We start from the raw sequence: 17981 nt of genomic DNA on the forward strand, positions 1-17981 counted from the left end.
TCAAAAAGATTTTCAGCCACAGGGATCACATTTCGCAGGAACCAACTTACACACGGGAGGAAACTGAGTCACAATCGGCAAAGCCCGGGTCAGAAAACAAATCGGACAAGTTTACCACAACAGATTCGCTGACCGGGTCGTCAATAGAGAAGGAACCCCCGTCGACCGAAAGGTCATCCCTTAGGAGCAACGGGAAAGTCTCAGCTGGTGGAGAGATAGCAGCCGTAATTAGCCTGTTAATTAGGGATCGGAGACAAGGGATGCAACAACATCCACACAAGGTCAAAATGGCAGAGAAAACGGCAACGGAGACCAGGGCAGAGGAAACCAGGGTGCGGTACTTTCCGAACACGTTCAACCAGTTGGCCCAAACCTCCGTGTTCACTCCACTGTGCTCCTTCATCTTCCCGTTCAAGGCCCGCAGGCCCTCAAGGGCCTGGGACAGGCTTCCGTCGGCCGCAGTGTTATTTGGAATAAAAGTGCAACATTGCTCACCGAACATGGCGCAGACACCGCCCTCTCTTGAGAGTAGCATGTCAAGGGCCATTCGATTCTGGAAAGCCATGAGGGAAGTAGCGGCCAGTTGGGAGTGGACCGCCTTGAAACCCGCCTCGGTCCAGTTTCCAAGCCTCTGCACGTTGTAATGGACGTAGTTAATCCTGTCAACATTTTTGTTAAGAGTACACCACCAACACAGGGCGGATTCAAAACCAGCTGCTATCTGATTCACCAGCTTATACTCATCCGGCACTCCCCTAGGAACACCAATGGCGTCGATGTAGGTTGGATTAGCTGTGCCCCGCCATTCGGCGTCTCGTTTCGTTCTCGGCCAGAATTTGGGCACTACGGACTTAGCAAAAGACGTTAGATCATAAGAGGACATCGGTATCAAATAAACAGGTAGCAATAGGGTTACCAAAGCGCAAATTCCAGCGCTGTCGAAAGGCAACCTATCATAAAGTTTGTTACTATTACACCAAAACCAAATATCACAACGAGCAATGGGCAAAAAAGGGGCCGTGACCTCGGTCACGGACCCACACCACGGAGCAGGTATGGCGCCGAGCTTCACACCGGTACCAGGTAATCTAATGCATGTAAAATTACCCTTAGCTACAACAGACGAAAAAAGGAGTTTATGCTTTGTCATAGGGGCAACAGGGTAAACCGTATCCCATCTAAAACAATCGTGAGTGGGTGAAATGGACGAGTCTAACATCAAAACGACAGCACACTTAGGGCCTATATTTGCAGGTATGATTTTCAAAAGAGGTCTGGGACCCATGCATGCAATGCAACTAGCGCCAGCCATCTTTGCGGCCTGCCCAGCCATAAGAAGCCAGTTGTTAGTATGACCGCTTATCCCTGTGGAGGCCACAAAATAGCTGTCTACATCAGTGAGGAGCGTACTTGTGATTTTTGCTCCCGCTGACAAGGTGTATTTATTTGCAACGGGACGGTCTGCGACCGACATTGTTCTATTAAGGCAAATAGCAATAGGAAAGCGAGGATCGGTTCCAGAGGACCAAGCCCACAGTTGAAAACCCCAACAAGAAGTTCTCCCCATGAGCCACATCGACTAGAATTAGCGTTAGCAGTCGCCTGAGAGAATAATGTGCGAGGCTCATGGTACTCTATCCCTCCAGATAAAGTAACCCCCGAAAAAAATATAATGGTAACACAAACCATCAAAAACAACCAAAAGCACATGGTAGACTTCGCGCAGGCTACAGCCCGATTAAAGCACTCACCAAATGACTCTCTAATGCTCATGTTTTGGATCTCCCCAGAGTCAACACCCTGAGCTTCGGGTTGGTGTCTTGGAATTCTTCTGCTAGCTTTCGTGTCAACCCTGGATCTTGACACCAGAATCAGGCACTATTACCAGACTTTGCTCACCTTCCGTACTTAGGTTGGGTCTGCGGAGATCACTTTTTTACAATGAGTTAAATGAATCCACGTGTTGCGTTCGGCTATTTTTAAAGCATTAGGCGTCGTGAGTAGTACCAAAAAGGGACCTTCCCATTTGGGTGAATGCCAATTCTTCCTCTTGATACTCCTGATCAAAACCCAGTCTCCCGGTACCACCTTGGGGTCTTCCTGCAGAGAAATGGGTTCATCATCAGTGTTATTGGTTAGAATCTTTTGACGTTCCAACATTTTCCTCATGTAATCAGCTAACGTGGCTTCCTCGGGGATCTCCCATGTGTTTTTGAACTGAGGAAGCCTGTAAGGTCTCCCAAACATAGTTTCATAAGGAGTTAGCCCTGTTGTACTTGTAATATTTATGTACATTTTAACCAGGTCTAAACACTGAGTCCACGGTCGTTTTGTTTCTTCCATACATTTCTTTAATCTGTTTTTTATAGACTGGTTCGCTCTCTCAACCAGGCCAGCGGATTGCGGTCTGTATGAACAATGGTTCTTTACATTTATGTGGAACATTCTCCCAATGTTATGCACTATTTGATTTACAAAATGTGGACCATTGTCGCTATAAATTGTTTCTGGAATACCGTACCTTGGAATGATGTCTTTGCATAAGGCTTTTGCCACTGTGAGTGCATCTGCATGTTTGGTAGGAAATATTTCTACCCATTTAGAAAATGCGTCTATTATGACCAATCAATATTCTTTCCCTTCACATTTATGTAATTGGATATAATCCATATGTATTGTCTGAAACGGGTACAATGGAGTCGGGAATTTCCCTCTCTGAGGTCTTAAATTGCCTTGTGGGTTATGTTTAGCACAGATCAAACACGCTCTGCAAAATCGTTGTGAAAAAGCGGCAAAGCCGTATGTTGTATAAATAGCCTCGACTTGTTTCACCATACCTCCCGCCGAGACATGGGTGACCCCGTGACTTGAAATAGCAGCCCATTTGAACAAGCTACGAGGCAAGACAGGTTTGCCCAAAGGTCACACAAAAAGACCATCGGTGTTTTTAGTTGCACCCCGCTTTTCCCAAGAGAGTCGTTCCTGGGAGGGGCTCTGAGACTGCATGTCAAGCAACACATCAGGGGAGATGTGTGACATTGAATCATGAGCCGTGAGAGACGAGAGGACATGAAGCAGGCCTTCCGCAGCGGCCTTAGCGGATTTGTCAGCAAAAGCATTACCGAGAGAAACAGGATCAGAGCCCGCAGTGTGAGCAGCACACTTGCAAACCGCTACCTTTAAAGGCAGCTGGACAGCATCCAAAAGTTGAGTTAGTATAGCGGAATGGGAGACGGGCTTCCCTGTAGAAGTTATCATGCCACGGTTGCTCCACTGCTGAGCAAAAACATGCACTGTAGCAAAAGCATACTGACTATCAGTCCAGATAGTGACGGACTTGTTTGCAAACAATTTACAGGCCCCAGTCAAAGCAATGAGCTCAGCGGCCTGTGCCGACATATTGGATGGCAGTTTAGCAGCCTCCAAAACCACGTCGGCAGTAACAATGGCATACCCAGTAAGGGTCACACCAGATCCATTCTTCTTAGAAGACCCATCAACAAAAACCACATGACCATCTGGCAGAGGCGTATCTTCCAAATCAGGCCGAGCCTTTGCAATCTGTTGGGCAGCATCGACACAATCATGGAATTCGCCATCGTCAGGAAGGGGAATGAGAGTGGCAGGATTGAGTGTCGTGCATCTTTCAACGGTCAGATGCGGCTGAGACAGCAACGTAGCCATGCAAGAAAGATGACGCGCAGGCGACAGAAAGGTCATATTAGTCTGTAGCAGAAGAGCCGAGACAGCATGAGGAACTTTCAGTGTTAAAGGATGAAATAACACAACACCAGCACTGCTCTCCACAGCCATGGAGGCTGCCACCACGGCCCTCACGCATGGCGGGAGAGCACATGCAACACTGTCCAGTTTAGAGGAATAAAAAGCAATAGGACGCAATTTTGAGCCATGTGATTGGAGCAAAACAGAGGTCATGTAATGACCTTTGCAGTCAACAGTCTGGACAAACACCTCATCATAGTTGGGTAAGGCTAGAGTGGAGCTGGAGACCAAAGCCTGTTTGATCAAAACAAAAGCATCCTCGGCTTCAGGAGTCCATTTTAAGTGAGCGGACATTGAGATGTCTTCCACATACATCAATTTGGACAGAGGAGCAACAATTTGGGCATAATCAAGTATCCAGTTTCTACAATAACCTGTGAGACCCAAAAAAGACATCATTTGCTTCTTTGTTAGTGGCTTAGGAGCTTGTAAAATAGAGGCTTTTCTGCTTTCAATTATGGATCGACCTTGGGAACTTAGATTGTGGCCTAGATACTTAATTTCAGCAGACCACAGTTGAAGCTTGTTCTTGCTGACCTTGTGGCCTTCACTTGCCAAGTGATGCAGCACTGCAAGCGTGTCTTTTTGGCAAGAGGCAAAATCAGGAGATGCTATCAAAATGTCATCAACATAAAGCAAGATCTGACTTCCCATTGGCGGGACAAATTTAGCCATGCTGGCTGCCATCACCTGGGAGTAAATTGTCGGGCTTTCACAGTACCCTTGTGGTAACCTTGAAAAGGTGTACCTTGAGCCAGCATATGTAAACGCAAACCAAAACTGACTCTCTTTTGCAATAGGGACAGAGAAAAAAGCATTGCTAATGTCAATCACTGTGAAGATTTTCGCATCAGGTGTCAATGAATTCAACAAAGTATGCGGGTCAGGGACACAAGGTGCTCTCTGAATAACAGCATTGTTTACAGCTTGCAAGTCTTGCACCATTCTCCACCCCACAGAAGGGGGTGCCTTCTTTACAGGGAAAATTGGGGTATTACAAGGAGAATCCGGGCAAGGAACGATGACACCTGCTTTCAATAAATCAGAAATAACAGGTGCTATACCTTGTAAGGCATCAGGTTTTAAAGGATACTGCCTCACACAAGGGCGGTATTCAGTTTTAGGTCTTATGACAACAGGAAGCGCACCTTTCACTAAACCAACGTCAGAAGGACCCGCAGACCAAAGATGACTTGGGACCCCAGCGAGGATGTGCTCGTCATCGGACGTCAACACATAATCTCAAGATGAGGGTGTTTGCTCAACACCAGGATCAGCGTGGATTCCACTAATGAATGACAAGGCTTTAGTCATATTTTGTTTGAAGAGCTTGGTGGAAGGACTGTAAAAGGAGTCAGGATTAACCTGAGTCCAGTCAGAAGCTGCCAAGGCATCACCAGCCATAAATCCTAAACTCTGCCAGGCTGCGGTGTGAGGCCTGTAGAGAGAGATGTGGAGCGGAGTGGGAGACACGTGTAACTTCTGCACAGCAGGGGGAGCCGCTTGTATGACTACACAAGCACGGCTCTCACCATCGTGCAGAAGGAAAGAAGTTGTCAAGGTGGCAGGTGTAGCAGCCTCAAGCATGTTCTCGTAGTTGTGATCAGGACCCGGTGTGTCTTTATGCCACATAGTTATGTGTAGTTGATTGGCTTCCATTGCTTGTTCAGGGCAGCGCAAAAGGGTGGCCACACGGGCCAAAAGAGGGGAACCAAATTCCATCACTTCTGCGTCAGCCAAATCCAATGAATAAAAATAGTAGCAGTGAAATTGGCCAAAAATCTGTAACTGGTGTCGCCTTTTGACAGCAATTTGACCATTAAGAGACACAAGGGAAAGCCCAAGGGCAGTGAGAGCGTCTCTACCTAGCAAATTAATAGGGCAACTGGGCATCAGCAAAATGGGAATGCAACAACTTCCCCCTTCTGGGTCCCGTATCCAAACTGGTCGAGACTGGGGAACTGGGGTTGCCAGCCCATTCGCTGCTCTCACCCAAAAGGATCTACCGTTACTTTGCACATCTGCAGGTATGTCACGACACGTGGTCACACATGCCCCTGAGTCACACAAAAAGGTTATTGGAGTCCCGTTTACGAATAGAGTTATCACTGGCTTCTCAACATTGTTCATCAACAAATCTTGAATGTTCAAATCTACATCAACAGGGGGAGCTGTTGACAAGACAGTTGTTTCAACTGTATTTTGACCTTCGGCCAGTCATAAGGGAGGTCTACTCCCACCCTTGTGATTATCTGGGCAGTTTCTTGCTATATGGCCTGTTTTCCCACATGACCAGCAAACGGGAGGTCCAGCATCGTACCGTCTTGACTGACCTGAAGCGGGCTGGTCATTTGTTCCATAATTGGGAGAATCACGACTGTACCCCCCTCTACCCTTGCCACGGAATTTGTTACGACCACGCCCCTCCAGGCGTGGTTCGAAGGTCTTATTTTGATAAAACATCTCAGACTGCTCTCCTTTAACAAAAAACACGGTGCCCATTTTCCCCTTCTCTTTTGCTCTTTTTGCATTGACAACTTTCTCGGCGTGTATAGCATGATCAATGAACTGTGGCAAGGTAGATGTCGGGAAAGTGATCATATGTTTAGTGATCCAGCTCTGGATCGCTGGTCGCGAATTTGCATGTAGAGCGTTTTTGAGTTGTTGGTCATAAACATCAGATCCATGCTCCAAGCCACTATTGGCCTTGAACACTCTCTCGAGTCTGTGCCTAAAGTCTTCAAACAACTCATCTTCTTTTTGTTTGGTTCGGCCAATGTCTGTGTAATTTGCCCTACGTTCAAATTTTATTTTGATCCTGCCCAATAGTTGGTCAATTTCTCTTTGTAATGGCACCCCGTTACATTCCAATGGACGGCCCCGGGAATCAAAGGGATCCCAGGTGCCTTTAACGCTTGCCCAATGTTTGGTTAAAGATGCCATAAAAACCTGTTGTACTTCATCGCCTCTCAAATTGTATGAAGCAATGAGTTGTCTCATGTCGGTACAATATTGATCAACATCTTCAGTGGGCAACGCTATACCCTCAATTGCTGATTTTATATCAGCGTGGGTCCATGTTCTGTATACTAAAATTGTGGGTCCTCCCTCATCATGAGGATTTGCCACTTCAATCATCGGGTATGCGTCTGCGTCAGCCGAAGGAACCAACTTAGCACGGCCCCGCGTCAACACACCACGAGCACGGCTCCGCGTCAATATACCACGAGCAGAAGCACCATTCTCAGGAGGATGATTTGTGCTTGGTAATTTGGGGTACAGAGACGGGAAAATTGGTTCACTTTGGCGTGCTGCAATCTCCGTCTTTATAGATTGATCAATTTTTTTCATCCTCATTCATCGCATCGTCAGCTTTGGCCTTCAAGCGAGCCCGCGCTGACACTGTCTCATCATCCTCCTGCCTGTGCAACAACAAGTTCTTTTTTATCTTTCCTCCGTCTTCCTTATCTCTCAGTCTTTCTCTTATCTGCCCACATTTTCTCTTCTCAGCCTCCAATTCCCATTTTACTATTAGATGATATCCGTCGTTATTCCTCTTTACACCACATTTAGCACCAATTGATTGCTTTAGGTTATTCAACGAATTTGTTTTCAGCTGACCGTCAAATTTGTAATCGGTTATCCATTTGTCAAGATATTTTACATTTTCGGGGTCAACTTCTTCCATCAATGTCCAATCTTTGCATTTCAATTCATGTCGGGGCAGCGGCTTTTGCTTGCTATTTGCTGTCCCCATGATTTATTTGTTTAGTTTACGGATTTGGCAATTTGAATGGCACCCGCAGTGTCCTAAAGCCAATTTAGTTCACAGGACAGTGGATAAATGTTCGATGTGTGGTGGGTCTCCGGAGGAAACGGAGAATCCTTGCTTTCGTCCACACAAAGCCACTGTTTACACTCCTGCGTGTTTATACAGAGGACTCAAACCTCAAATCAGAGCTCAAATGAGGTCACTCTCAGTCAAACCATACACACGCACACACACACACAATGCGCATTCCTATCGTCTCACAGGCAAGCAGGGGAGCCCGCCCTCCAGTGGATTTTAACAACCCTTTAACCTTCCTATCGTGTAAGGAAAACTTATCTTTACCTTTTTCCCAAAGTAAATATCACGGAGAAAGAAGCCAAACCAGCTAAACAAGGGATAAGGAAAACCCACCACAGATGGCAGCAGAAAACTAACACAGTAGGAAGGTTAGTGAGGAGGCCCCACCACACCTCAGCGGGATTTAACTGCTCCAACTACCTGTACTTCTTTATTTCTTTAGAAAACAGAGGAGTCTGCCCTCCTGTGGAATTTAACTGATGTTTACGTCAGGGGACTCCAGCATCCCATACAGAATTTAACTGTCTCTAAATATGCACTTGATAGGGTCTAGAATTGTCAAGGTTTCAAGTGACCTCTTGCCACTACACTTCCATTCCTTTCAACAGAATCAACATTCATACTCACAGTCCGCTGGGCCTTTCCCTCGGACGATCTCGTCAACCACTCCGGCGTCCAGCTGACTGATCGAGTCAGCCCCGTGAAAAGGGTTTCCTTTATATGCCTTGGCCAAGGACTTGTCCTGCGTCGAAAAGTCAGCCGGAACCCGAAGTCGGTCTATTGAGATCCCGGACGAGCCCCCAAAAATCTGTCAGGTTCAAAATCAGCAAAAGGATCAGCAGACAAAACCAGTGAGGCAGAATGTTGAGTCTTTTCTCGCGAGGAGTGCAACCAGACTTACAGCAGTCCAAAATACACTAAAGATCTGTCACACCCCTCGCTCTTTTTATTAAGGGATGCCCTATCTACAATGTGAGACCAGCCCCTAACAGGTGGGGGGGAAAGCATGGCCTAGTCTCATGAGAAAATAAAGGAGCGCAAGGACATAAACAAGTATTCTATGTGAAACAAGTAGTTACAGACAGGACGCCATGGGAAAGGAATGCAAGGACAGAATGTCATGTGCAGACATCAACAGAGTAGATTGAGCTATCAGCAACTTTCTTGGATTCCCAGAGGTGTAGAAGGTCAGGAAGCCCCAGACAGCATCGTATGACTTGTTGTGGACTGGTGGACGTCTGCAAGGCGAAACAGCAAGCATTCTGCGCAATAACTTATTAATAAGTACTCATTAGGGAACGCATGATAACATATATATACAATTTATCTAACAAGAGGTAAGAATGAATATTAATAAAAAAGTTTCCTGACAAATGTGGGAGTTCGCATTTTGAGTTTCCACTAAAGGATGCTACGATTTTAATTTGTTCTTTGCTACACAGGATGCTGCCCAGAAACTGCCAGATGTTGCTGTTCTCAGCTACGTTTGAGGAGACCGTGTGGGACTTCGCCAGGCGCGTCGTGCCTGACCCAAATATCATCAAATTGAAAAGAGAGGAGGAGACGCTGGATACTATCAAGCAGTACTATGTGTTGTGCAACAGCAAGGAGGAAAAGTTTGAAGCCCTGTGCAACATCTATGGCGCCATCACCATAGCCCAGGCTATGATTTTCTGCCATGTGAGGCACTTCCCTTCACCCAGCACTTTCCGATTGATAGATTATAAATGGCATCACATTTTCCTGAGAAATGTTCCAGAGTTTATTAAGAACGTCACAAGACTGGCGTCGCATAAATTCATTATGTTCCTTGAGTGTCTGGCTGGTATATGAACTGGTGACTCTGCTTTCCTTCATGCGATCCAGACAAGGAAGACCGCAGGCTGGCTGGCGGGAGAGCTTTCCAAAGAGAACCACCAGGTGGCGCTGCTTAGCGGGGAGATGCAAGTAGAGCAGAGGGCAGCTGTCATTGAACGCTTCCGGAATGGAAAGGAGAAGGTGCTTGTCACCACAAATGTCTGTGCCAGAGGTGAGGGACCCATGCAAGATAATTATGAAATATGTAGATATTTAACAATTATTTAGTCTTCCACTTCTCCCTATCAATTGCTTTTGTAATATTGTTTTAACATGTATTCTGACTGTCAACACCCTGTATGCTATTAGAGAAGATACCGTATGTATTCTTCATACATTGAAAATATTAACGTCAATTTCCCCTATCACCTCTCGCCTTTTTTTTTCCTTTTTTTTCTGTCCACCAGGAATTGATGTGGAGCAGGTATCGGTGGTGATCAATTTTGACCTGCCTGTAGACCAGGAGGGTAACCCAGACAACGAGACCTACCTTCATAGGATTGGCCGCACGGGTCGGTTCGGCAAAAGGGGGCTGGCCATCAACATGGTGGACAGCAGAATGAGTATGAACATTCTCAACAGGATCCAGGAGCATTTTAGTAAGTAGTTATCCTTGCCATTATCTATTGCATTGGCCAGGTTCAATGTAATATATATGTTTGCATTTTTATTCGTCCACTGGCAGAAAAAAAACACTCGCTGGTTTTCTCTTTTCCAGATAAGAAAATTGAAAAACTCGACACACACGATCTGGATGAAATTGAGAAAATCGCCAACTGAAAGACAAGTGTGCTGACAAAGTGGACGCCAGCTAGACTTGCGCTCTGCAAAGACTGTATGCTTCTTTATGCTGGCTTTTTAAGTTTGTATTTTAAGCCGTTAGGGTGGAGGGGGCAAAACCACATATACTGCACGTTTACATACACTTCAGTCTGTGGAACATACCCTATTTCACTCTTTTTACTATAATATTTTATTTTGTAATGCTGAAAAAGCTTAACTGTCAAGTAACTCCTAAAACCCCATTTGACTCTGCTTTTCATACATATATGAACATTTTTCATGAATGTATCCTCTTTAGGTCATTACAACATTGACAGTGTGTGGAAAGGGTGAAGTTGGGTATACTGCTGCTCTGAGTGCAGGGGTGTCATTTTGGGTGATGACTGATGGATGGATTTTAGGGTCTATGCAAATTTAGAGTATACTCACATGAAAGAAATGAAATTAACCTCAATTTATCTTCAGGGTGCGTAGCCAAATGCCAAAATGGAGATGACCTACTAATAACTCCTCAACATTTTAGATCATTCTGGAGTAAAGCCCAGTCACGCGTCCCTCACAATTTTATTTATAGAGTATTAAGACTACTCAGCTGTAACATGTAGTTGTTTTTAAACATTTTTTGCCTACCTATTCCACAACTTCCCACTTACCACAAACTTCACATCTTTTATTTTGAAATTCAACCAAAATTCTCTAAAATTTCGTTTTTCTACTCTAATTTCCACATTTTTCAACCGATTCAACCCATTCCAACTTTCAAGTGTTCATCTTTTGCCTACCTGTTCCACATATTCCCACTTACCAAAAATTCCAAATTTTCAAATTTGAAATTCAACCAAATTCTCCAAAATTCCGTTTTTCTACTCTAATTTCTACATTTTTCAACCGATTCAACCCATTCCAAATGTATTCACTTAATTCACCTTATGCTTCCCACATTCACTCCCATTCACCCCCACTTCCACTATGCTTACACAATTCAACCCTTGACCCCCAATTCCAGTGTGGCGGCCATCTTGGATGACCCTGGAGTGCCACCAACGAACCCAGAATGAACCGGAAGTGCCCTAAATCAAACCGAAAGTGACCCCAAATAGACCGGAAGTGACCCCAAATCAAACCGGAAGTGACCCCAATGTACCAGAAATGACCTTTTTAGATCGGAAATGACCCCAAATAAACCGGAAGTGACCTCAGACGAACCGAAAGTGACCCAAATTAAACCGAAAGTGACCTAAATAAACCGGAAGTGACCCAAATCAAACCGAAAGTGACCCCTAATAGACCGGAAGTGACCTCAGGTGAACCGAAAGTGACCCCAAATGAACCGAAAGTGACCTTTTTTGACCGGAAGTGACCCCGAATAAACCGGAAGTGACCTCAGCTAAACCGGAAGTGACCTGTAGTAAACCGGAAGTGTCCCAAATAAACCGGAAGTGACCCAAATTAGACCGGAAATGACCCGAATCAAGCCGGAAGTGAACTTATTTCAACACTAAGTGCCCCAAATAGCTACATTTGCGCTAACGTTTTCGGTTTTTGTCCAATTTAACCCGTTTCAACATTTTTACCCCAAAAGTGAACCTCCTGAGGCCGTTTTTTTTGTTTTGTTCCAAATTTAGAAAGATTTTGGCGCAATTGCTTTTTTTTATTTTCCCATTCATTCTCTCTATGGGGATTCAACATTTGCTCTAACTTCTACATTTTTTAACCGATTCAACCCGTTCCAACTTTTCAACACGTGTGCATGCACAAACACACACCCAGACACATTAGAGCAGCAGGAACGGAGAGAAAGTATTTGCACTGTATGTGCTTGTGTGAATGTGCGTGTGAGGACATTGTTGTATTTTCTGCGGTTAATTATTATTATGTGGGGACAAGCAGTACAGAAAATGGATGGATGGATGGATAATTATGATATAAGTATTATCATTATAAAGTGTTAGGATACGGATTTTAGCTATTGATCTGACTCCAAATTATGATCAACACTTAACACAAAAATTGCCATGTTCTAATCCACACACTGGCGCACCTAACAATTTTGCGAGTTCGTTCTGTCAAAGAGAAGACCAGTAGATCAATCAGACCGAATTTACCAATTGTTTAATCTTGACAAAGCAAGCTAATACAGGCGCCTGGGCCTTGGGTCCTTAACACAAAATCTCGTGTGCCTTCGTGACCAGAAAGACGACACATTCTTCCGGGTTGCCCAGTTTTAAAGAAACACAATATGAATATTCAAACATGCAAAAGATTGTGTGGTGATTGGTCGATGGTCTGTGGTCATCTCCTCCTCGTTTGGGTTTTCCCCTGCTCAGCACAGGTGTCTGGACCACAAAGACGAGTTGTTTTTTGCGTTCCCATCGGCCTTGAGATATGCTCCCTTTCCGGACCTCCTGTTCCACAATACTTTGAAGAAAACAAATTCATGTAGCCTGCACATTCCTTTCCACTTATTAAGCAACCACACTACTACTAGAAATTATATTGATATGGTTATATGTGTCTAACGGAGCCTTAATCAAATGTGTTTGCAAACTGCCGAAAGTACATTTCCCTTTATTCCCTCTCATGACCTCATTTATGAGGTCATCACCCGTTACTCTAGCAAGCAGCGACCAGCATGCTGTCGGTCCTTTCTTCCCGCTTGGGTCAGTCGGCCCCCTGGCGCTGTGTTGTTGGGGATGAAAGTACAACATGCATCACCAAACATTCCGCACACACCATGTTCCTTAGCCAATAGCATGTCCAACGCAATTCTATTTTGGAACGACATCAATGCCAATTGTTCATGGACCGCTGTAAATGATACATTTTTATTGGGGGTGATCCATAGGAAAATGCTTTTGAATCCCGAGGACACTTGATTAACGAGTTCATACTTATCTGGCACACCTATGGCGTCAATATATGTTGGATCGTTGTCGCTCAACCATGGGGGCAGAACGTCTCTTTTGGCTCACTTCAGGAGCCCCGCCAGTGGGGACTCCATGTTCCAATTGAGATTCTGTGTTTCAATGGGGACAACCACTACAGGCATTATCAAAGACACGAGGGCACAGATACCCTATGCATTCTTTGGCATGCGATGCTATAATTTGTTGTCACCACACCACAACCAGATGTCACTGGTCTTCCTCTGCTCCTTCCATCACTGCTAGTTGAATTCTGGCATGTCCTGTTAAAGCTTAAAAACAAGTGGATTTGGAAAAAAACTTTGGATATCAAAATTACAAATTGAAACCTACTCACCCATTTGTATTTTACAACCTACTCACCCAATTCTATCTTACCCTATACTCACCCATTTCTATCTTACCACATACTCACCCATTTCTATTTTACCACTCCCCCTTTTGACACATTCACCCAATGTGTCATTATGTATCAAAAGGAACCTGCTAAGCATCCCCTCTCATCACCACACTCATTGTAGCCAGGCCTGCGGAACCTCTCGCTCGTCCACCACACGCTCGGCAACACATACAAAAATCATCGCACTCCTGTCAGTGAGCTTATAGCCCTGCTGACAGCGGACATTTGTACAAAACCTCAGACATCAAGTATCAGAATAAAAACAGTCATAAAATGAATCCTGGCGCCCGCGGATCATGTCCTGAAAACCATGTCATCAACAAGTTCATCATAAAAACCAAAAGGGCAAGGGTTAACATATTCTTGTAAATTCAATACAAACTTTCCCCGAACGCAATCGACAACCTGCAAGAACGAAAACAAGTTACGCAAGCAGCGCGCAATCCGCTCCTTGGCTGGTGGCTGTTGCTGCTGCTGCTGCTGCAAAAAACTAAGTCACACAGAATAACAAAGCAGAGCGTGCACTTTTCGCAAGCAAGCTCAAGCGTCAAACATTTGGTCACTGTCCACCTAGTCCGTCACCCCGTCGGGTGAGCTCAAAGTCGTCACACGTCAAATCGTCCAAAGTCTTAATGTTCGATACCAGTTCTGTCTTGTCTATTACTGAAATGGGCCTTCTCCATTGCACTGTTTTGTTGTCGATGGTGCCCCTGAGTAATCCTAAACCCATATTTAGTCCAAAATTAGTCCTGATCAATCGTGCTTTTTCAAATCTGTAGTATCTTTATATTTTTCAGGTGAGAGGAATGTTATCCTCTGCTGTGATCAGATCACCCCAACTTTGAATCATGTCAACCATTCACAATACACAAACACCACACCACAAGCACAGACTTGACATTCATACACCATTACAAACAAACTGTCATTCCACAACACACATAAAACCCCATACAATATTAAATTATAAAAAACAACCGTCCCTATGCAAAATTTTCTCCTCAATTAAAATTTCCCTTTTTTTTTTTATTTTAAATCCAAAGTTAATATCTAATTGTCTGGTTTCCTGTCCTCTCCTCGTTTGCCAATATGCATAATGCTGGAACATGATTTAACTCCCCATTTAGTTTGCTCACATCTCTCACTTAGACTATTTGACACTTTGTGTTGAGCTGTAACTTCAATATTTCCACATTCCCATATTTCTTCCACTAAACAGTTCCATTTGGCTTTCAGTTTAAATTCATCCCTCCAAATAACTACCTCTGGCAAAGAACCAACAATTTATAGAGCACTCCCTTTTACTATTACCTTGTTCCCTCAGTCATCTTCTCACAAGCATAACTGACCCTCCTAAAAAATAATGATACCAAAAATAATGTTTAAAAACAATATACACAGCTTCCTCCTGCCACTTACGCTATCACCTTGAAGATTATCGTTCTCATTTTTGTTGATGCCAATCCTTAGAATTAAAACGAAATGCTTACTTTTGTTAATGGAGTCACGCTATATCACAAATTTTGCAAACCTTCTTCCACGCTCCCCCTTTCTACCTATCAAAACCAATTAGAAATATTTTTGCTGTCATGATCATCATTGTGTCCCTCACACTTATTGTTCCCGTACTTTAAATTGTCAATTTTTGTACATTTGAAGCCCTTTGAGACTTGCTTGTGGGCTATATAAATAAACTTGCCTTGCCTTGACTTTATCATTATTCAACTTCTTCTGCATTCTTCTGCCTCTTTTTTATTTATTCATTTTTTAACTTAACTACTTCTACGAATTCATCTGATTCACCTCATTCCACTTTTAACACATTCCAAATATTCATGCCAAATATTCTAAATATTTACGATTTTTGAGAAATGTACAAATTTGAACCCAATATTTCACCATTCTTTCTTCATGGCACATTCAATATTTCTCATTTTCTTCCACATAATTCCTCCAATTAACCTTCTTTCACTTTCCAATGCACCTTCTCTCACTTTCTAGCTTAAAATTTCACATTTTCACTTTCAACATTTCGGTAACATTTTGCAACATTTCCTTTTTCCCTTCTAATTTCTAATTATTTTTTCACTGACTCAACCCTTTTCAATTTTTTTTAACTATTCATCTTATGCCTACCTATTCCAAAACTTCCCACTTGTGAAAAATTTCAAATTTTCAACTTTAAAATTCACGCCCAATTTTACAAAATTATTTTGGTATTTTCATCGATTTTCTGACCAATTCAACACATTCTAATTTTAAACATAATCTTGTAGCATTCCCCGAATTTGTATTCAGCCTCTTCGCCTTCACACACAATTTCTCCAAAAATTACAAATTCTAGTTATTACTGTTAATCCTCCGTGACCCTCGTAAAGACAAGCCGCACCAGTAATGGATGGATGGATGGATAGTTAATCCTAACGCTAAATGCCTATCATGAAATGTCATTTAAATCAATTGTTGCAAGGGTCATGTCACTGTATTTGTTATTTAAAGCCCTACTGTATCCTTTTTAAAAGTAGTGCCCTGTATTACTATTTTGCTGTCGTATGATTTATCATTATTCGTGCATCTTCGTGTCCATATCTATGTATTTTGTTGTTATCCCCGTTTCAGTGTCAATAAGCAGCCTTATTATTCCCTCTTTTATCAAAACTCCTCAGATATGTCCGCCCCAGCACCCAAACACACTTCCATCCCTTTTGTCCCACACTCCACCAACTTTGTAATGCTTCAGCAGTCTTTAGCAATGTGTCCAGTTTGACTTCATGTGACTCATGCAAGTCTTTAGCAGCCTCTCCTCTTAGATTCTCATGATGATGATTCAGGGCTGGATCATCCGCCACTCTCAAATGCGTCCATCTTGTCTTTGTTCTTTCAGTCCATTTTCTTTTTGATCTGCAACTGTGTGTATTCCACCAACTGTATGGTTCTTGTCCTGTGAAAAGCTGTGCTTGCCCCCTTCAAGCATGATAGCAGTTTCTGTTGTTCTCCCAAAGGTCAAAGGTGTCTCATGACCAGGGACAGTCCTCTGTTGATTTTGAGACAGCCAGTGGAGTAAGAGGACTCAGTTCAGGAATCGTGCCACGCGCTAGGGAAGAACACACTGGGACACAAATTTAACAAAACTATCTTTGTGTTATCAGTCTTCCTGTGTAGTATTTGTTTCTTACACCCCAAATCTTCCTACTAACATTTTGTATCCTATCAGTTGCGCACACTCATCATCTTACTATCAAGCTGCCCTTATCAAATGCTTTTTTCTTCTGAGCAATCCATCCACCCTACCCATTAACACGGCTAAAATCCTCGTTCCAGTGTTTATCATCAAATAAAGTTCCGAAATCTTTTGTAATAAACTGTAATATAATTTAACAATTCACAACATATGCGGTGAATGTTATTGTTCAATCTATAGGTCATACAGCGCCTGTGTTCCAACTATGACATTCCTCCTTGATTTACCATCTCATAAGTTATTGTTGTCAGCAGCGCTAAATGATAGTGCTCGAAAGTGAATGCCTTATCGCCCAATTTAAAACACATGCCACATTTGAGCTAGTATTTATTCATTTATTTATTTGCCATCCTCATATTAGCTGGCATATGTCAGTTTTAAAATGTAATTTTGCTTTTAATTTTGCCTTACTGCACCAAAATAAACTGTTAAATATATCTTTAAGACGACCAAAAACAATCTATGTTCCTGCACAGACTCTTAAAAGTGGCACCCAAATGCCAAACTACAAATACTCCTTCACGCTCACATTTTTAATAAAACAATCTACTTAGCTAAACACTGTCATCACCTACTAAATTAATGGCCTGCAAGTACAATGTTGTTGCTGTGGTCCCTCAAAACATGTGACTAAAATTTGGATAATTATTAACCCCCATCAATTGAACAATTATCTCATCACTATTTACAAGTTAGCCCCCCTCTCTTCTCTCACTTCTCCTCAACATTGTATCAATGTTGACGTCACAATCTGGCCAGGCCCGCACGTCCTGCTGGCCCCCACCCTTGCCGGTATGAGCCGAATCTTTTACAGAGATTACGCACATACACAGAACACACAGACAAAGGGATTCGAATCCATCTCTCATGTAGCTCACGATTTGCGCTTCCACATCAGCATACATTCCTCTCAATCTCACTCCATTCATTCCTCTCATCACACACACACTCCCCCCAATTTGGTTACACATTTTGGATATTTTAGCGGTCTGGTCTCTCACAGGAGGAACTGTTACCACCGGATACTTTTTGAGGAGGCCTCACTTCTCCTCGGGGATCTCACAAGCACCCCAGCTATTTGAATGCGATCGTCACCGCACCCTTGTCCGCCACGACGAAGCGAAACAGAGGAGTCCGCCCTCC

General features: G+C 43.5%; 1 protein-coding gene across 1 annotated transcript; it reads left to right on the plus strand.

The window, feature by feature from the left end:
* Positions 1-9048: 9048 nt before the first annotated feature.
* Positions 9049-11069, plus strand: LOC133155388 (ATP-dependent RNA helicase DDX19A-like). The gene is made up of 2 exons (XM_061280670.1): positions 9049-9313; positions 9500-11069. The coding sequence occupies exons 1-2, from the start codon at positions 9077-9079 to the stop codon at positions 9716-9718; spliced, it is 456 nt and encodes a 151-aa protein (XP_061136654.1). The 5' UTR covers positions 9049-9076; the 3' UTR covers positions 9719-11069.
* Positions 11070-17981: the final 6912 nt, after the last annotated feature.

The sequence above is a fragment of the Syngnathus typhle genome, linkage group LG6, assembly GCF_033458585.1.
Source record: "Syngnathus typhle isolate RoL2023-S1 ecotype Sweden linkage group LG6, RoL_Styp_1.0, whole genome shotgun sequence".
In the NCBI taxonomy this organism is placed as follows: Eukaryota; Metazoa; Chordata; class Actinopteri; order Syngnathiformes; family Syngnathidae; genus Syngnathus; species Syngnathus typhle.